The sequence below is a fragment of the Cicer arietinum genome, chromosome 6, assembly GCF_000331145.2.
Source record: "Cicer arietinum cultivar CDC Frontier isolate Library 1 chromosome 6, Cicar.CDCFrontier_v2.0, whole genome shotgun sequence".
NCBI classification, from domain to species: Eukaryota; Viridiplantae; Streptophyta; class Magnoliopsida; order Fabales; family Fabaceae; genus Cicer; species Cicer arietinum.
This window is the reverse complement of record NC_021165.2, coordinates 14,503,445-14,521,014: the sequence shown is the minus strand read 5'-3', so window position 1 is coordinate 14,521,014 and position 17,570 is coordinate 14,503,445. Positions and strand designations below refer to the sequence as shown.

General features: G+C 32.9%; 2 protein-coding genes across 3 annotated transcripts; both read left to right on the top strand.

The window, feature by feature from the left end:
* Window positions 1-938: 938 nt before the first annotated feature.
* LOC140920635 (uncharacterized) lies at window positions 939-12,591 on the top strand. The gene is made up of 3 exons (XM_073369433.1): window positions 939-1,170; window positions 1,337-2,364; window positions 12,554-12,591. Exons 2-3 carry the CDS (start codon window positions 1,347-1,349, stop codon window positions 12,589-12,591), a joined length of 1,056 nt encoding a protein of 351 aa, XP_073225534.1. The 5' UTR covers window positions 939-1,170; window positions 1,337-1,346.
* On the top strand, window positions 12,395-16,691 carry LOC113787065 (G-type lectin S-receptor-like serine/threonine-protein kinase B120). Of its 2 annotated transcripts, XM_027335496.2 has the most exons (8): window positions 12,945-13,071; window positions 13,151-14,029; window positions 14,170-14,280; window positions 14,403-14,635; window positions 14,818-15,028; window positions 15,173-15,410; window positions 15,514-15,661; window positions 16,104-16,686. In XM_027335496.2, the coding sequence occupies exons 2-8, from the start codon at window positions 13,216-13,218 to the stop codon at window positions 16,410-16,412; spliced, it is 2,064 nt and encodes a 687-aa protein (XP_027191297.1). In that variant the 5' UTR covers window positions 12,945-13,071; window positions 13,151-13,215; the 3' UTR covers window positions 16,413-16,686. The 2 variants fall into 2 exon arrangements, with proteins under 2 accessions (XP_027191296.1, XP_027191297.1); XM_027335495.2 differs by having other exon boundaries at window positions 12,395-14,029; window positions 16,104-16,691.
* The last annotated feature ends 879 nt before the right edge of the window (window positions 16,692-17,570 follow it).

The following is a 17,570-nucleotide window of genomic DNA, read 5'->3' as shown; positions in this document are numbered from 1 at the left end:
ATTGATGTATATCTGTTCTTAATTTTTAATTAAATATATTTATTTTTCAAATATTATTTTTATTTATATTTTATTATAAAAGGAATATAAAGATATTGATCTATATAAATTTTGGACATATGTAAAAGTCTTGTGGTGAAATAGAATTTAAATATGCTATCATATAAGGCCACAGTCTCTAAAATGCCTTGAAAATAATTTATATTATACAAATAAGTTAGAATTAAACCTTGTAAAACTACTCAAAAAAAAGTTGAGATGGAAATTTGCTAAGCTGTTCAAATGCATGCAGTACTTTTGCATTCAAACCTCTCTTGCAATCTGCATTGAGATATTAATGTTCCATAATCACTAACTTATATTTAGTTTATTTATCTAAAAACTTTCTATACTTGATAATTGCTAACTTAAGACAGAAGAAACACGAATTTCACATTACATTGGACAATCCAACTTAAAAGCACAGACAAAGATGTTTAATTAGTATATTATATATAACAGACCTAGTGGATTCTAAAAGCAAACTTTTTATAAAAGCAAATCTTTCTCTTCAACACCAACTTCATGACATTCACAATAGGGACCTTCCCCTAATCAGCAATCACTACGCCAGAAATGACATTTAACAGCGCCCATTCTACAGCGCTTTCTAAACACAAGCGCTGTTGTAATTATATTTTAAAAATAACGGAACCTATTACATCGCTTTTTATGTAAAGCGCTGTAAAACAAGCGCTGTAGTATGTCATATAACGTTTGCGCATCACGTTATAAGGATTTTACAGCGCTTGTCAAAAAAGCGCTGTAAACGGAAGCGCTTTCGTAAATGTGTTACAGCGCTTTTTTCACAAGCGCTGTAAAACACATGCGCTTTCATTGAATTTAACTACCTATTACAGCGCTTTTTTCACAAGTGCTGTAAAACACATCCGCTTTCATTGAATTTAACTACTTATTACAGCGCTTTTTTCACAAGCGCTGTAAAACACATGCGCTTTCATTGAATTTAACTACCTATTATAGCGCTTTTTTCACAAGCGCTGTAAAATACATCTTTCAAATAATTATATACGTTGGAAACCCTCATATCCTCTACATCTTTCAAATAATTATATACGTTGCGAACCCTAATATCCTCTACGTACTGTGCGGCCATCTACGTTGTCTAAGGTATTTTTTACACATGATCTGTTCTGTTTTGAAATTGTCAAAAATTGTCAAAAACTCATACCACATGATATGTTCTGTTTTGAAATTTTTAGTTGATATTGGTTTCTTTTTGAAACTTGTTGATATGTTTTGAAAGCTTATTATTTTTGTTACTGCATTTATATAGGTGGTATAATATGGATAGGAAATGGATTTCAGCCAATCGATTGTCAAAAGAGTATGAAATTGGAGTGAAGGAGTTTGTTGAGTTTGCAGTGAAGAATGCAAAAGATCCAAATAGAGTAGTTTGTCCTTGTTTAAAATGTTGTTTTGGAAAACGTGTTAGAGAAGATGAATTAGAAGGACATCTAGTATGTAATGGAATTGATCAAAGCTACACATGTTGGATAAGACATGGTGAGAAAAAAAAAGGAAACATTAATTTTGAGAATAGTTCTACATATGCTTCAACTGATTTCGATACAGATACATATGAGCCGGACCGAGTTGATGAGATTGCAAAAGCAGTTGAAGAAGATCTTCGAGATTGTCCTAAAATGTTTGAAAGTTTGTTGAGTGATGCAGAGAAAGAATTATATAATGGTTGTACTAAATTCACAAGACTGTCAGCGATATTAAAGTTGTACAACTTAAAAGCGAGTAATGGATGGTCTGATAAAAGCTTTACGGAATTATTAACACTCATAAAAGATATGTTGCCAGATGATAATGAACTTCCCAGTCGGACCTACGAGGCTAAACGGATTTTGTGTTCTATTGGAATGAGTTACGAAAGGATTCATGCGTGTCCTAACGATTGCATTTTATTTCGAAACGAATATGAACTACTTAAGGCGTGTCCGAAATGCAATGTCTCTCGATATAAGAAGAAAGAATCTACTCCAGCAAAAGTCGTGTGGTATTTTCCTATAATACCAAGATTTAGGCGCATGTATCGCAGTGAAGAAGATTCAAAACACTTGACATGGCATGCAGATGAAAGAATTAGAGATGGAATGTTTCGACACCCTGCAGATTCCCCACAATGGGCAAAAATTGATCACGAGTATCCTGAATTCGGGATAGAGTCAAGAAATCTAAGACTTGCACTTTCTACTGATGGAATGAATCCACATGGTCTTCAAAGCATCTCACATAGCACGTGGCCTGTGATTTTGGTAATATATAACCTACCTCCATGGTTATGTATGAAGCGTAAGTTTATGATGTTGTCTCTGTTAATTTCTGGACCCAAACAACCGGGGAATGATATCGACGTATACTTGACTCCTCTAATCGAAAATTTAAAAAGTATGTGGGAGACAGGTGTGGAAGTTTATGATGGGTATAAGAAAGAATGTTTCAATTTAAGGGTTATGTTGTTCGGCATAATTAATGATTTTCCAGCATATGGTAATTTATCAGGATATAGCATTAAAGGTCAGTGTGCATGTCCTATATGTGAAGAGAGTACAAATTGGATGCGGTTGAAACATTGTAAGAAGAATGTGTTTCTTGGACATCGTAGATTTTTACCTTATAGTCATCAGTATCGTGGGTGGAGAAATGCATTCAATGGAAAATCAGAGGAAGGTAAAGCTCCTTTAGCACCGACTGGATATCAAATACTTGAAAAAGTACAAGGTTTGACCAATAAATTTGGCAAACCTTTTGCGGGAGAGCTGGTGAAAACTGGGTGGAAGAAAAAGTCAATTTTCTTTGAATTGCCATATTGGAAGTCATTGTATGTAAGACATTTCCTCGATGTGATGCATATTGAAAAAAATGTATTTGAAAGTGTTATTGGTACGTTACTCAATGTTCCAGGAAAGTCTAAAGATGGCGTCAATGCAAGATTGGACTTGGTCGATATGGGAATAAGAAATGAACTGGCTCCAGTAAAGAAAGGAAATCGCACATATCTACCTCCAGCCGCTCATACTCTATCTAGAAAGGAAAAAATTGTTTTATGTAAATTTCTACACGAAGTTAAAGTTCCAGAAGGATACTCTTCGAACATTAAAAATTTGGTTTGTATGAAAGACCTCAAGTTAAAAGGTTTGAAGACCCATGATTGTCATATTATAATGGAGCATTTGCTACCAATAGGTATACGTTCCATTTTACCTGAAAAAGTTCGACTAGCCTTAACTAGATTATGTTTCTTCTTCAGGGAAATTTGTAGTAAAGTGATCGACCCTCAGAAATTACCGACATTGCAGAGGGAAATTGTTGTTACTTTGTGTGAGCTTGAAATGTATTTCCCACCATCGTTTTTTGATATAATGGTTCACCTTACTGTTCATCTGGTTAAGGAGACACAACTTTGTGGGCCAGCTTATATGAGATGGATGTATCCGATAGAACGATATATGAAAATATTAAAAGGGTACGTAAAAAGTAGAAGTCGACCAGAAGGTTGTATTGCTGAACGATACATTGTTGAAGAGGCTGCTGAATTTTGTACTGAATATCTGTCCAATGTTGAATCCATAGGGCTTCCCATGTCTCGTCATTCGGGAAGACTATCAGGAGAAGGGATAACTGGAAGGAGACTACTGACTATATCAAGGACAGAATGGGAGCAGGCACAATTGTATGTTCTGCACAATGATGATGAGGTTCAACCGTATGTTACAATACACATTGATCAGTTATCTCGTTTGAACATGAATAGGAATCAAAATTGGATAACTCGAGAGCACAATCGAAGTTTTGTAACATGGTTAAAAAATCACATAATGTCAAAATTTGATATAGACCCCGGATCAATTTCAAATAGATTGAGGTGGCTAGCAAATGGTCCGAGCTTACATGTCTTTTCTTACACTGGTTATGTTATTAACGGCTACACATTTTATACCAAAGAACAAGATGATCAGACCACTATGCAAAATAGTGGAGTCACTCTCGTAGCTGAAGCGATGCATGTCTCAAGTGCAAAAGACAAAAACCCAATATATGCAAATCTATCATATTTTGGGGTTATCGAGCGCATATGGGAGTTAGACTACACAATGTTTCGTGTTCCCATATTTGGTTGCAAGTGGGTCGATAATAATAATGGCGTTCGGATTGATGAGTCAGGATTCTTGCTTGTCGATTTTAATAGGGTGGGATACAAAGACGAGCCTTTTATTTTAGCGTCGCAAGCTCAACAAGTGTTTTATGTCACTGATCCTTCTAATGATAAATGGTCTGTTGTCCTATCGACCAATAAAATAAGTGATGATAACAATAATGATGAAGATGTTGGTAATGATCTTTTATTTGCAACATCACAACAACCACATGAAATTGATTCAACTGATGATGGTTTATATCTTAGAGATGATCATGATGAGGGAATTTGGATTAATCCATCGTTTCGTATTGTAAATGGACAAACAAATGTGAATGTCACCAGGAAAAGAAGAAGGGCATCTTAATGTATATATATGTTTAATTGTTTTATATAAGCTATGCATGTAATCTGAACTGTGTTATTGTAAATATGCATGTAATCTGAATTGAGTGTTTTATACTAAGTTCTGATTAATTTATTTTCTGATTAATTTATTTTCTGCTTATATTTAGCTTGATTTGAGTGTTTTATACCAAGTTCATGTAACAATGAGTGTTTTATATTTAGCTTGATTTACATGAACTGAACTGAATATAAATTAGTAATTTACATGAACTGAACTGAACTGAATAGAGAGATTCTCTTTTGCTCAGTGCATATATATATATAGATTCTTCAGAATACTCATTTCTAATAATTCATCATCTCCTAAAGTATTGTGATAAAGACAATGATAACAATATTTTTAATCCAATAAACAATGATAAAAATGTTTTTAATGTCATCCCAACCCAAATAAACCAAACACAAAAATAAAATAAAGAGACATTTTACAGCGCTTATCTTAAAAAGCGCTGTAAAAGATCCTTTTAAAAATAAAATAATGAGTGTTTTATACCTTTTACAGCGCTTTTCACACAAAGCGCTGTAAACGACTCTTTTGAAAGTGAGTAAAAAAGACATTTTACAGCGCTTATTTGACAAAGCGCTGTAAAAAAGCTTTAAAAATAATATTCATCAGACACCTAATTTCTTCAAACACCTTGTACGCATCATGGGAATCCAAAAAACATCAGACACAAACCCATTTCTTCAAACACCTTGTACGCATCATGGGAATCCAAAAAACATCAGACACAAACCCATTTCTTCAAACACCTTGTACGCATCATGGGAATCCCCAAAAACACCAGACACAAACCCATTTTTCGCAACATGGCAATGATCCTGAATACCAATTAAGTTTCGATTTAAGAAGGAAAGAGAATGTAAAGAGATAAAAAGGGTGTTGAGGTGGAGATTGAATTGTGAAAGAGTAAGCTTTGATGTTTGTGAAGAAGATGCATAAAAGGAGAAGAGTTTGGTGAAGAGGAAGGGATTTTTGTGGTGACCAGTTACTACTATGTGGGTTTTGCATGCATGTTGAGCTTGTTTAAAAAATAACATAACATAACAAAACACAAAAACAATAAGGCCTTTTACAGCGCTTATTTGGAAAAAGCGCTGTAAAAGAGCCTTTTAAAATTAACATAAAGAGACATTTTAGAGCGCTTATGTGGAAAAGCGCTGTAAAAGGCTTTAAAAAACATTCATATAACATAATAACACACGGAGGTCTTTTACAGCGCTTATTTGGGAAAAGCGCTGTAAAAGAGCCTCTTAAAATTAACATAAAGAGACATTTTAGAGCGCTTATGTGTAAAAGCGCTGTAAAAGGCATTCAAATAACATAATAACACACGGAGGTCTTTTACAGCGCTTATTTGAAAAAAGCGCTGTAAAAGAGCCTTTTAAAAATTTAACTAAAGAAGCCTTTTAGAGCGCTTATGTGTGAAAGCGCTGTAAAAGGCATTCATATAACATAATAACACACGGAGGTCTTTTACAGCGCTTATTTGAAAAAAGCGCTGTAAAAGAGCCTTTTAAAAATTTAACTAAAGAAGCCTTTTAGAGCGCTTATGTGTGAAAGCGCTGTAAAAGGCATTCATATAACATAATAACACACGGAGGTCTTTTACAGCGCTTATTTGAAAAAAGCGCTGTAAAAGGCATTCAAATAACATAATAACACACGGAGGTCTTTTACAGCGCTTATTTGAAAAAAGCGCTGTAAAAGGCATTCAAATAACATAATAACACACGGAGGTCTTTTACAGCGCTTATTTGAAAAAAGCGCTGTAAAAGAGCCTTTTAAAAATTTAACTAAAGAAGCCTTTTAGAGCGCTTTACAAAATAAGCGCTGTAAAAGGCTTATAAAAAGCGCTGTAAAAGTGTTACGTATATATAACAGTTACCTCTTCAGTTTCCTCTTCATTACGTAACCTTCATCTCAACCTTCATTTCTTCTCTTCTTTTGCAAACCCTATCATCCCGTCCTTTACGAACCTTATTTCCACGATCATCTCCTTCATTTCGAACCTTATTTCCATCCAAGATCATCTCTCCCATTTCACACAATATATTTTCATTGAAATACGTAACCCTCATTACGTATTTCTTCAAACCGTATTTCTGTGAACCATATTTCTGTGAACTTTCTGCAAACCCTCTTTTCTTTGCATTTCGTCTTTCTTCGAACCATCATTATTCAGGTATTGATGTTATTAAATTTTTGTAATCATTAGAATGCATGTTGAGCTTTTTTAAGATATACTGATACATGTTGAGTTTGTTTATAATAATGCATGATCCATGTTGAGCTTGTTGATGTTATACTAAAGTGCATGTTGAACTTGTTGTAGTTAAATGGATACAAACAAAGATTTAGAAGTTCAAAATGAAGAAGTTGGCACCTCTAAGACTTACGAAAAAGAAGTCAAACGTGGTGCAACTATCATGCAAAGGGTGATTAAAGCACGGAGCAGTGGCATTAAATTTGAGGTATACTATATATACTCTGTTTGCTGTGTGTTTTTTTATCTTTTTTTAGGGTTTAGGGCATGTACTTACTATATGAGTTTATTAGGTTGGCTGGAACGAGAGTGGTCAGCCAGTTGACCCCAACAGCTCCATGTTTGTAAGCTACATTGGGGCTGTTGTTCGTCAAAATGTCCCAATAACAATAGACAACTGGAGAGATAAGGCGTTGAAGGATGCCAAAGATATCATCTGGAATGACATTCAAGTAAATATTTTGATCTACTCTTTTGTCATTTATAATTTTTTTTCTGTAAAATACATTACTTATAATTGTTTTCATTGCAGACCACTTTTGTTCTTGATGAGGAACGAAAGTCATATGTTTTGAGAGTTGCTGGGAAAATCCATCGTGGATTTAGATCCCATCTCTCAAATTTCTATCTAAAAGATAGAGAAGGAAACACAAATGCTGAACCTCCAAAGATATATCAACATTATATATCAAAGGATGAATGGAGTGCATTTGTTTCCAAACGTTCTGACCCGGCGTTTGTCGTAAGTGATTAATTTATTAGCATTTGTGTTTTATTATTCATATTCGTAGCGTATTTTAAATTTTTACACAATTGCTATTTTTTTTTTATATAGAATATTAGTAAGGCAAATCGCGAACGGGCAAGCAACCCAAAACACCCATACAAGAAATCACGTATGGGATATGCACGCCTTGAACAAAAAATTGTAAGTAATTAAACATCACTTGTAATTTGTATTATAAACTATAGTGTGTAACTAATTTGTATTATTTTGTTTATGATTTTAACGAATAGAGAAAAGACACCCAAGCCGATCAACCCTTGGGTCGTCATATCTTATGGAAGGAAGCGCGTGTTAACAAAGAAGGAGTGGTTGATAATGAAAATGTCAAGAAAGTTGTAGAACTTTGTGTAAGTATATTATCACTTTAATATTTTTTAATATTGTATTTTAAAAATGCTATTGAACTTATCTTTTTAATGTTACATGTATTTTAGGAAACTATTGAACAAAGTTCTGAAACTCAAGAGGGCAACAAGGATACGTGCAGGGACATTCTTGGGAAAGTGTTTAATGTCCCTGAGTATTCCGGTCGAGTGAGGGGGAAAGGATTTGGCGTAACTCCCAAAAGCTTTTTTCCTCAAGAGAAGCGCCAAAAACCTTCCAACGAGGAAGTATTAGAGAAGCTCAGAATCTTATCGGAGCAAGTGGCACTCTTGGTGAATACGAATAAAGACAAGCAACTTCCGGTTCAGCTCCAACCTGAAATACAAATGGAGAGTGAAACCGGGAGTTGCAACGTCGGTTTGAAGAGTATTCCCGAGGTAATTAATTACTTACTACTTACTTGCTTATGTAATTACTTATGTATTAAACAAACTTATATATTAACTGTACTTATGTTTTAACTATTGATGTAGGGTGTCACTACATGTGTCCTATACTTGTCCTCGCCGACTCAACGGAAGGTGGGAAAAGGAATATTGCACAATACTTCGGGAGAAGTATTGCACAATATTCCGATCCCCGCGGGCCATGTCAAAGTATCGCCTACGGTTGCTTTCGAACCAACTGCACCGTTGCCCATACCGGACAACGATGGAGATATGAAGTTCTTAAGCGACGCTATTGGCAGTTACGTGGCATGGCCCACACACCTTGTTGCCCTCGAAAAAAAGATTCCCAAGGACAAATCAGTTACATCTCCCGAAAAGGTTTGTCACATTTATTGCCTAAGGTTTTTTATTTTTTCAGATTCAATAAACTAACATTTTACCTCATTTTTGTAGGTCCAAATAAATAAACCACCCCTACAGCCAAAAAAAGGCAGCAGACCTCAAAAATTGGAGGTTAATAGGGCTGCCAAACTACAAAGGCTGGAGGGTAATAAAGCTGCAAAACTTGCAGCAACAAAAAATCTGGATCGGGGAAAATCGGTCGCTGCTGCTGCTGCTCCTAATAAAAGTCAGCCACGCCTTGGTAAATACGGGGCGTGTCTTGACATCCAAATAAAAAGGAACATGGGCAGCAGCAACGATTCGCCCATTGTACAAATGAATCAAGACATCTTTGGAGATGAGTATATTGAATACCTCGAAAAGGAGCAAATGTACGATCTTCTCGAACATAAGGAGCTGAGTGTTACTGTAATCAGCTTGTACATAAGGTAAAAAATACTTTTAATTGCATTTATTTGTAATTAATTAAATGTATTGGTAATTAATCTAGTTTAAAATTTTCATTGAAGGTTTTTGTACGAGAAGGTCGTGTGCACGAGGAAACTGTCAAATAAATACTCATTCTTGTCTCCGCATAAGATGTCGATGTTCAAACTCGATCCAGACAATGTAAAACACTACATTGTAGATATGTTTTTAAGAAATAAAGAAAGTGATAAATTGTTCTTGGCACCATATAATTCAGGGTACGTAATTTTATCTTTTTTAATTGATGAGAATTTAATTTATTAGTTGTCTATAAACAAAATTGCTTAACCAATTTTTTGTTGTTGTAGGGCACATTGGGTGCTATTTGCAATCAATGCGGTCTCTGAAGTGATATACTATTTGGATCCCGTGCACGGCGATTACACCAATCACCCCGGAATAAAGAATATGCTCGACACGTAAGTAATATTCATTTATTTCTTACATATATATATTTATATATATATATATATAAATATATATATGTAAGAAATAAATGAATATTACTTACGTGTCGAGCATATTCTTTATTCCGGGGTGATTGGTGTAATCGCCGTGCACGGGATCCAAATAGTATATCACTTCAGAGACCGCATTGATTGCAAATAGCACCCAATGTGCCCTACAACAACAAAAAATTGGTTAAGCAATTTTGTTTATAGACAACTAATAAATTAAATTCTCATCAATTAAAAAAGATAAAATTACGTACCTTACAGCGCTTTTTTGAGAAAGCGCTGTAATATGCACACCCATATATGAAATTATGGGTAGGCATTTTACAGCGCTTTTTCGAGAAAGCGCTGTAATATGCACACCCATATATGAAATTATGGGTGGGCATATTACAGCGCTTCTTCGAGAAAGCGCTGTAATATGTACACCCATAACTCATATGACGGGGTGCATATTACAGCGCTTTTTCGAGAAAGCGCTGTAATATGTACGCCCATATATGAAATTATGGCTGGCCATATTACAGCGCTTTTGTGAGAAAGCGCTGTAATATGCACACCCATAACTCATATGACGGGGTGCATATTACAGCGCTTTTTGTGAAGAAGCGCTGTAAAATGTGCATAACAAGCGCGCGTTGTATTTACATGTTTTATAGCGCTTTTATAAAAGCGCTGTTGTATCATTTACAGCGCCCGTTTCCACAGCGCTTATTTTTTTGAAAAAGCGCTGTAAATGGCTTAAAAAAAGCGCTGTAAAAGCCGTTTTTTCGCGTAGTGAATGTGCTAAGTAAGCATTTTTATTGTGATTTTAAAAAATGTAGTGCCTATTTAGATGAATACTTAGTAAAGAATGAATTGTATTAAAATAAATAAGTTTTGTAGAAATGTATTGATATAGAGTTATTGATAAGACTCATTTAATAATATTGTATGAAGTGTTTAATTGGAGGATACACTTCTTATTAGGTATTTATATTAAAAAGTTATAAATGAATAATGTGTAAATTCACTTAAACATTCAAATGAAAAAAGCTTTATTGTGAATGATCTAGAAACATAAAAGAGAATAATGCCTTATTAAGGTTAAGTATTTTGAATTACCATATAGCCTCCATTTTTCTTCCAATCTCCTCAAATCTGACATGTTTTTGATATCTAAGTATATGCTTTCATTTTCTCCCTCATAAACAAGAAATGAAAACCATAGACACAGTAAATAATAATATCTCTATCTCACAATAAATGTTATTTTAATAAAAAAAATTATTTCAAAATGAATTCTCAATTTCAATAGAATTTTAATTATTTTTTCTTTACACTATCTTTCAATAATTATTATATGCACAATTTACAAAATTATTATTGTCTTTTACATGGATAATAGTAAAAAATTCACTAATAATTAAAATGATTAATTTGTTAAAATGAATTATCTCTTATTTTTAATTATTACATTTTTTAATACGTATAAAAAAACTTTAAACAACATTTATTGTGAGACGAAATAAATATTACTTTGATACCGCCAATACCTCAAACAAACACACATATGACAAAAAACTCTATTTTTCTAAATTTCATGATAATATAAGTCAAATTTATTAATTTTTTTTAACGTCAAATATTCAACTATTTACATTAAATATTTTTGAAGTCAATAAAAAATATATTTTAAATAATAACATTAAATATTTTTAAAATAATTAATTTTTATTTATAACAATGACTAAGATTTAAGAAGTTTTTTCTGACTAGAGTTTAAGAAAAAATATTCTAACAATTGGCATAACATCAAACAAAAATCAAATAGTTTGGTCAAGCAGAATTTAAGAAATTAATCTTAAGGCGAATAAAGTTTGGCATTGACAAGTGTGTTAGTCCCTCAATTTTTAGTAATTATTATGTTATTTTATATATTTCTTAAAAATTAAGCAGCACTCTCAAATTTTAAAGAAATATGTTTAAATTACAGTGTCTTCTTGTTTAATTTTAAAGATGAATATTATACTTCAATATAAATAAATTTTTTTATTAATATTTTTTTAAATAATTTTAATGAGAGTTTAATCATGGGATAAAATTGTTTTATACTAACACATCACAACAACCATTCAAAAGTTAAAATTATTGACTGTCAATGTGAATTAAATTCTTTTAACTAACAACCAGAGCCATGATAAATATCATTGTTTATTTAGACGTTAGGAATGTTATTTCATTTGGTACGATTAAACTTTGGTGGAATACACACAAAATGCATTTATGACCAATCAAAATGCTGATGATAACCATACAAAGTGAAACTAGTGAGACATGAGTCAATTAGATGGGTTCGTTTGTTCGGTTTGAGTCGTAGCTTTGAGCATTTTCCTTTAAACCTTGATTATACCCTTTCTACACGAATCATATTTATACATGAATAGACTTTGAGTACTTCTTTTTTTTTTATAATTTATGTTCTCTTTATTCTCTCTCTCAATTTTATTTTTATGAGAGTCAAATTTGAATCAAGAAGAACCTTACAAAGATAATGACTGAAAAGTCATGTTTGACATGCACGGTTGGAAAGAAAAGTATTGCCACTACTAAAATCAATAAGTGATGACAAAAGCTTGGAAACGTATACAAGAAGAACAGTGATGCAAAACCATTAAAATTTAATTCAACTTGATAAAATCATGGAAGTAAAAAAATAGTTTAATTTAGAAAAAACACCTTTTACAAACATTCTTTTCATTTTTTAATTTCACAACTGTGTGCTTTCTTAATTTGATACAAAGGTGGTGGTGATGACTATTCACCTGCACCACCACTTTAATTCCTCATGTTTTCTCTATTCAAGATATTTTTGCATTTTCACCTACTTGGTCATATACCATGTTTCAACTTTGAAGACTCTTCTCAATCTTGAAAAGACATAAGAAAAAACATAGTCTTTTATGTAATGTTTAAGGACATGGGCATGATCATAGGATTCAAAGTTTCGATTTTTATGTTGTTGTCTTTCTTCTCTTTCCTCTGTTTTTATCCTCTGTTTTTGCATGCAGCCAACTCCATCAAACAGAACGAATCTATCAAAGATGGTTCCACTTTAGTGTCAGAAGGTCTCAAATTCGAAATGGGTTTCTTCAGTTTTGACAACTCCTCTTCGAGATACGTTGGAATTTGGTATCACAACATTCCAACTTCAGCATACGTTTGGGTTGCAAACAGAGAAAAACCCATCAGAAATAGAGAAGGTTCCATCACAATAAAAAATGATGGAAACTTGGTTGTTCTTGACGATAACAACAGTGAGGTTTGGTCAAGTAATATATCAATTCAGACAAAAAATTCTTCAGTTGTTCTTCGTAATGATGGAAACCTTGTTCTTTCAGATGCAGAAGTTGGAAAAGAGATTTGGCAAAGCTTTGAAGAACCAACTGATACATACCTTCCAGGTATGAAAGTTCCAGCAAGTGGTGGAAATGGAATTGAGAAGAATCAAAATCCAACCTTTTGGTCATGGAAATCAACAAAAGATCCTTCCTTTGGAAACTACACAATGAGTGTTGATTCTGATGCATCACCACAGATTGTGGTATTTGAAGGAGAAAAAAGAAGGTGGAGAAGTGGTTATTGGGATGGTAGAGTATTCACAGGTGTACCAAATATGACAGGAAGTTATCTTTTTGGTTTTAGACTCAACACAAATGATAAAGGTGGAAGGTATTTTGTGTATGAAGCATTGAATAATAGTGATAAGATAAGGTTTCAGATTGGTTGGGATGGATATGAGAGACAATTAAGGTGGAATGAAGATGAAAAAGAATGGAATGTGTTGCAAACTGAGCCTTCTAAAAAGTGTGAGTTTTATAATTCATGTGGTGGTTTTGCAGTTTGTGATGTTTCCCATTCACAAGTGTGTAGGTGCATACAAGGGTTTGAACCAACGGATATGAATAGTTGGAAAAACGGAAATTGGTCAAAAGGGTGTAAGAGAATGACTCCATTGAAGGCTGAGACAGGTAGTAATAGTTCTGGTGAAGATGGTTTTTTGGTGCAAAGGGATTTGAAGTTACCTGATTTTGCACATTTGGTGAATGCTGTTGATACTAATGAATGTGAAAATAATTGTCTGAAGAATAGTTCTTGTACTGCATATGCAAATGCTATTGGAATTGGATGCATGATTTGGTTTGGGGAGTTAGCTGATGTTCAAAGTTTAGAAAATTATGGAAATGCACTTAATATCCGTCTTGCTGATTCTGATTTAGGTAAAGAAATGACTCATCATTTGTACTTATTGAGTTACTTCCATTGATTAGTTTCTTAATGTTTGATGTACACATCAATACTATTAGCTTCTATGATGTCAGATTGTAATTACAACATACAAATTGTCTTTAAAATACAGGTGATGGAAAGAAAAAGACCAAGATTTGGATAATACTAGCTGTTGGGGTGGGACTGATTTGCCTTGGAATCTTTGCATGGCTAATATGGAGGTTTAAGAGAAAATTCAAAGGTAAAAAAATATTTATATCCTCAAGTGTATTATTTTTGTCTTTGATGAATCACTAGGTATATTATATAATGTTTCTTAATGTTGAATTTTATAATTCTCTATTCCTTTCTATTTTCCCACAGTTTCCTCAACTACTTGTTCCAACACTAATGGTGATGATCAACCAATTTCTGAACCAATAAGGAGTAAAGACTTATCAGCAGAATTTTCAGGATCAGTTGATCTAAGCTTGGTAGGGAATCCGCTGAGTGGTGCAGAACTTTCATTGTTCAGTTTTAGTAGCATTGTAATAGCAACAAACAATTTCTCAGAAGAAAATAAGCTTGGACAAGGTGGATTTGGTCCTGTCTACAAGGTAAATATGTAACTGCATCAACCAACAAAACAATTGAACGTAATTAACCGCATACCTGAAGTGCATTAACCAACTATTTTGTTGTCAAATTATCATTTCTCAAATGAAAATGCAATTCTTATGTATAGAGAGCCAAATAATATAAGAACCTATCTAATAAAAGGTTTTATTCAATTTATTAGGGAAAGCTTCCAGAGGGAGAACAAATTGCTGTCAAGAGGCTTTCAAAACAGTCTAGCCAAGGTTCAGAAGAGTTCAAGAATGAAATGATGCTAATAGCTAAATTACAGCATGTAAATCTTGTTAGACTATTAGGATGTTCAATTCAAGGGGAAGAAAAGTTACTGGTATATGAATACATGCCAAACAAAAGTTTGGACTTCTTTTTATTTGGTATGTTTCTTTACATTAAATAATGCACATAATTTTGCACCATTTTCAATTTGAATAAGTGTGAAACAGAAATAATCAGTGCATTTGCATAACAATTTGTTTGGTCTAAGAACACTTCAGTGATTTCTGTTAACATCATTGTAGATCCAGTGAAGCAAACAAAACTCGATTGGACGAGACGTTTTGAAATTATCGAGGGCATAGCAAGAGGACTACTTTATCTTCACCGAGATTCACGACTTAGAATCATCCATAGAGATCTAAAAGCAAGCAACATTTTGTTGGATGAAAATATGAATCCAAAAATTTCAGACTTTGGTTTGGCAAGGATATTTGGGGGAAACCAAAATGAAGCCAATACAGCTAGAGTAGTTGGTACATAGTAAGTATGCTTTGATTTTAATATTTTGTATAAATAAATCATCCTATTAATTCTTACTCAAATTAGACTAATCTCAATATAACACTACATATATGCATTGCAGTGGATATATGTCTCCAGAATATGCAATGGAAGGTCTATTTTCGATCAAATCAGATGTCTATAGTTTTGGCGTACTACTACTAGAGATTGTGAGTGGCCGCAAAAACACCAGCTTTCGTCATTCATATGATCCAAGTCTCATAGGATATGTGAGTAACTCTTATTTTACATTATATTTTATAATTAAAACAACTTGCATATGCATAGGACATGAGCTCTAAAGCGAAGATCCTTATTGCATGCAGTCATGCAACTGACATATATGTGGTCATCTGATTAAGATCAAACGGTTTAGATTTCAAACTCGTATTTGTGGATTCAATAAAAATAATAAAATTAGCGAGAAATCTAAACCATCTGATCTTAATCAAATGACCACAAATGCTCTAACGACATGCAATATGAATCCCTAAAACTAATGCAAGCAAGGTGCAAATTTACGGTATTACTTGAAAGGGGCCTGCCTTTATACTTGGTAGGAGTGTCTAATGTGTAAAAAAAGTTTCCAGCTTATAAGTTAATGTTTGTGAAAGTAGCATTACTAAAATGCCAAGTTTATCTAATGTTGTTTTTGTGATGAAATGAATGTAGGCATGGCGTCTATGGAGTGAAGAGAGAGTAATGGAGCTTGTTGATCCTTTAATCCGTGATTCAAGTCCAAAGAGTAAAGCTATGAGATGCATACACATTGGAATGTTATGTGTGCAAGATTCAGCAACACATAGACCAAACATGTCGTCAGTGTTGTTAATGCTAGAAAGTGAGTCAACAACTCTTCCTTTGCCAAGTCAACCTTTGGTTACTTCCATGAGAAGATATACAGATACAGAAGAATTTCATACCCAACAAGATTCTTCGTATGATATCACAGTGAGTGACAGTGTAGTCACAGGGAGATAGAAAAACAACTAGTGCCATATCATACCATTATGTACAAGTTCATTTCTGCTCTACGAGTCCCTTCGTGATATCAAAATTAATCTCACAATACGTTTTTTTGTGTAGAATAATACGTTTGATTGTTAACATAGGACCTACCTTTATTTAATTGTTAACAATTGTATATATGTTTTCAACAAAGATATGATATTAGATTTAATAACATGAGAAATTTCTTACTGCAAAAAGCTTTGATAAGGAAGTGATTCTTAATGCAATTTCATTTGAACTGAGTATATCATATGTCTCCCTTACTTAATTCTAAAATATATTTCGATTATTTACATGTGTCTTCTACTGTTGACGTGTCTGATAAGAACATTGACTGAGAAAATATCTTTGGATTGCCATTTATTTTTATTGAGTCAAAATCTTTTGAATTAATACACTAATAACATGCATGTAATTAAAATACTAATTTAGCAACATATGTTTTTGGTGACGATATCATTTCATTTTGAAGCATGTCCTCTCTTGAATGTGGATTCAACAATATATACTTTTTTGTTGGAAAAATATTATATATTCTTTTGGTGTATCAAAAGGCATTTCAATATGATGTGTCATATATACTCAATTCAAAACTTTACAAACTATGTTTAAGAGATAGAAATTTATTAGTTTGAGAAAGAATACCATCTTTGTTACAAATACAAGTACATGTAGAATTTTTATTCTTATATAAGTCTCATTTTTCTAAATATGTATTTTTTTATAGTTAAAAATAATATCTCAACTCTTACAATACAATTGATTAATAGAGTTAGCCATTAGAATTCTACAAAATTTTTGTCACGATACTCATTCTTTAAAATAATTTAACATATCATAAAGAGGTTCATAAGAGATCATAACATATCTATTTTTTTTTCAAAAGTAAAGAGGTTCTAACATATGACACATAAAATAAATAAATAAATAAATAAAAAACAGCATAAAAACCACTAACTTTATCCCATTGAATACAATCACAATTTCTAGCTATTGTGTTATCTTTAGTTAGCACCCATAATTTCACGGGAACACATTTGGTTATTTCCACTTTGTTGACCACGTCATTCCAAATATTATTAGCATACACTAATCCCAATAAAGACTCAAAATGTTTTTTTGATCATT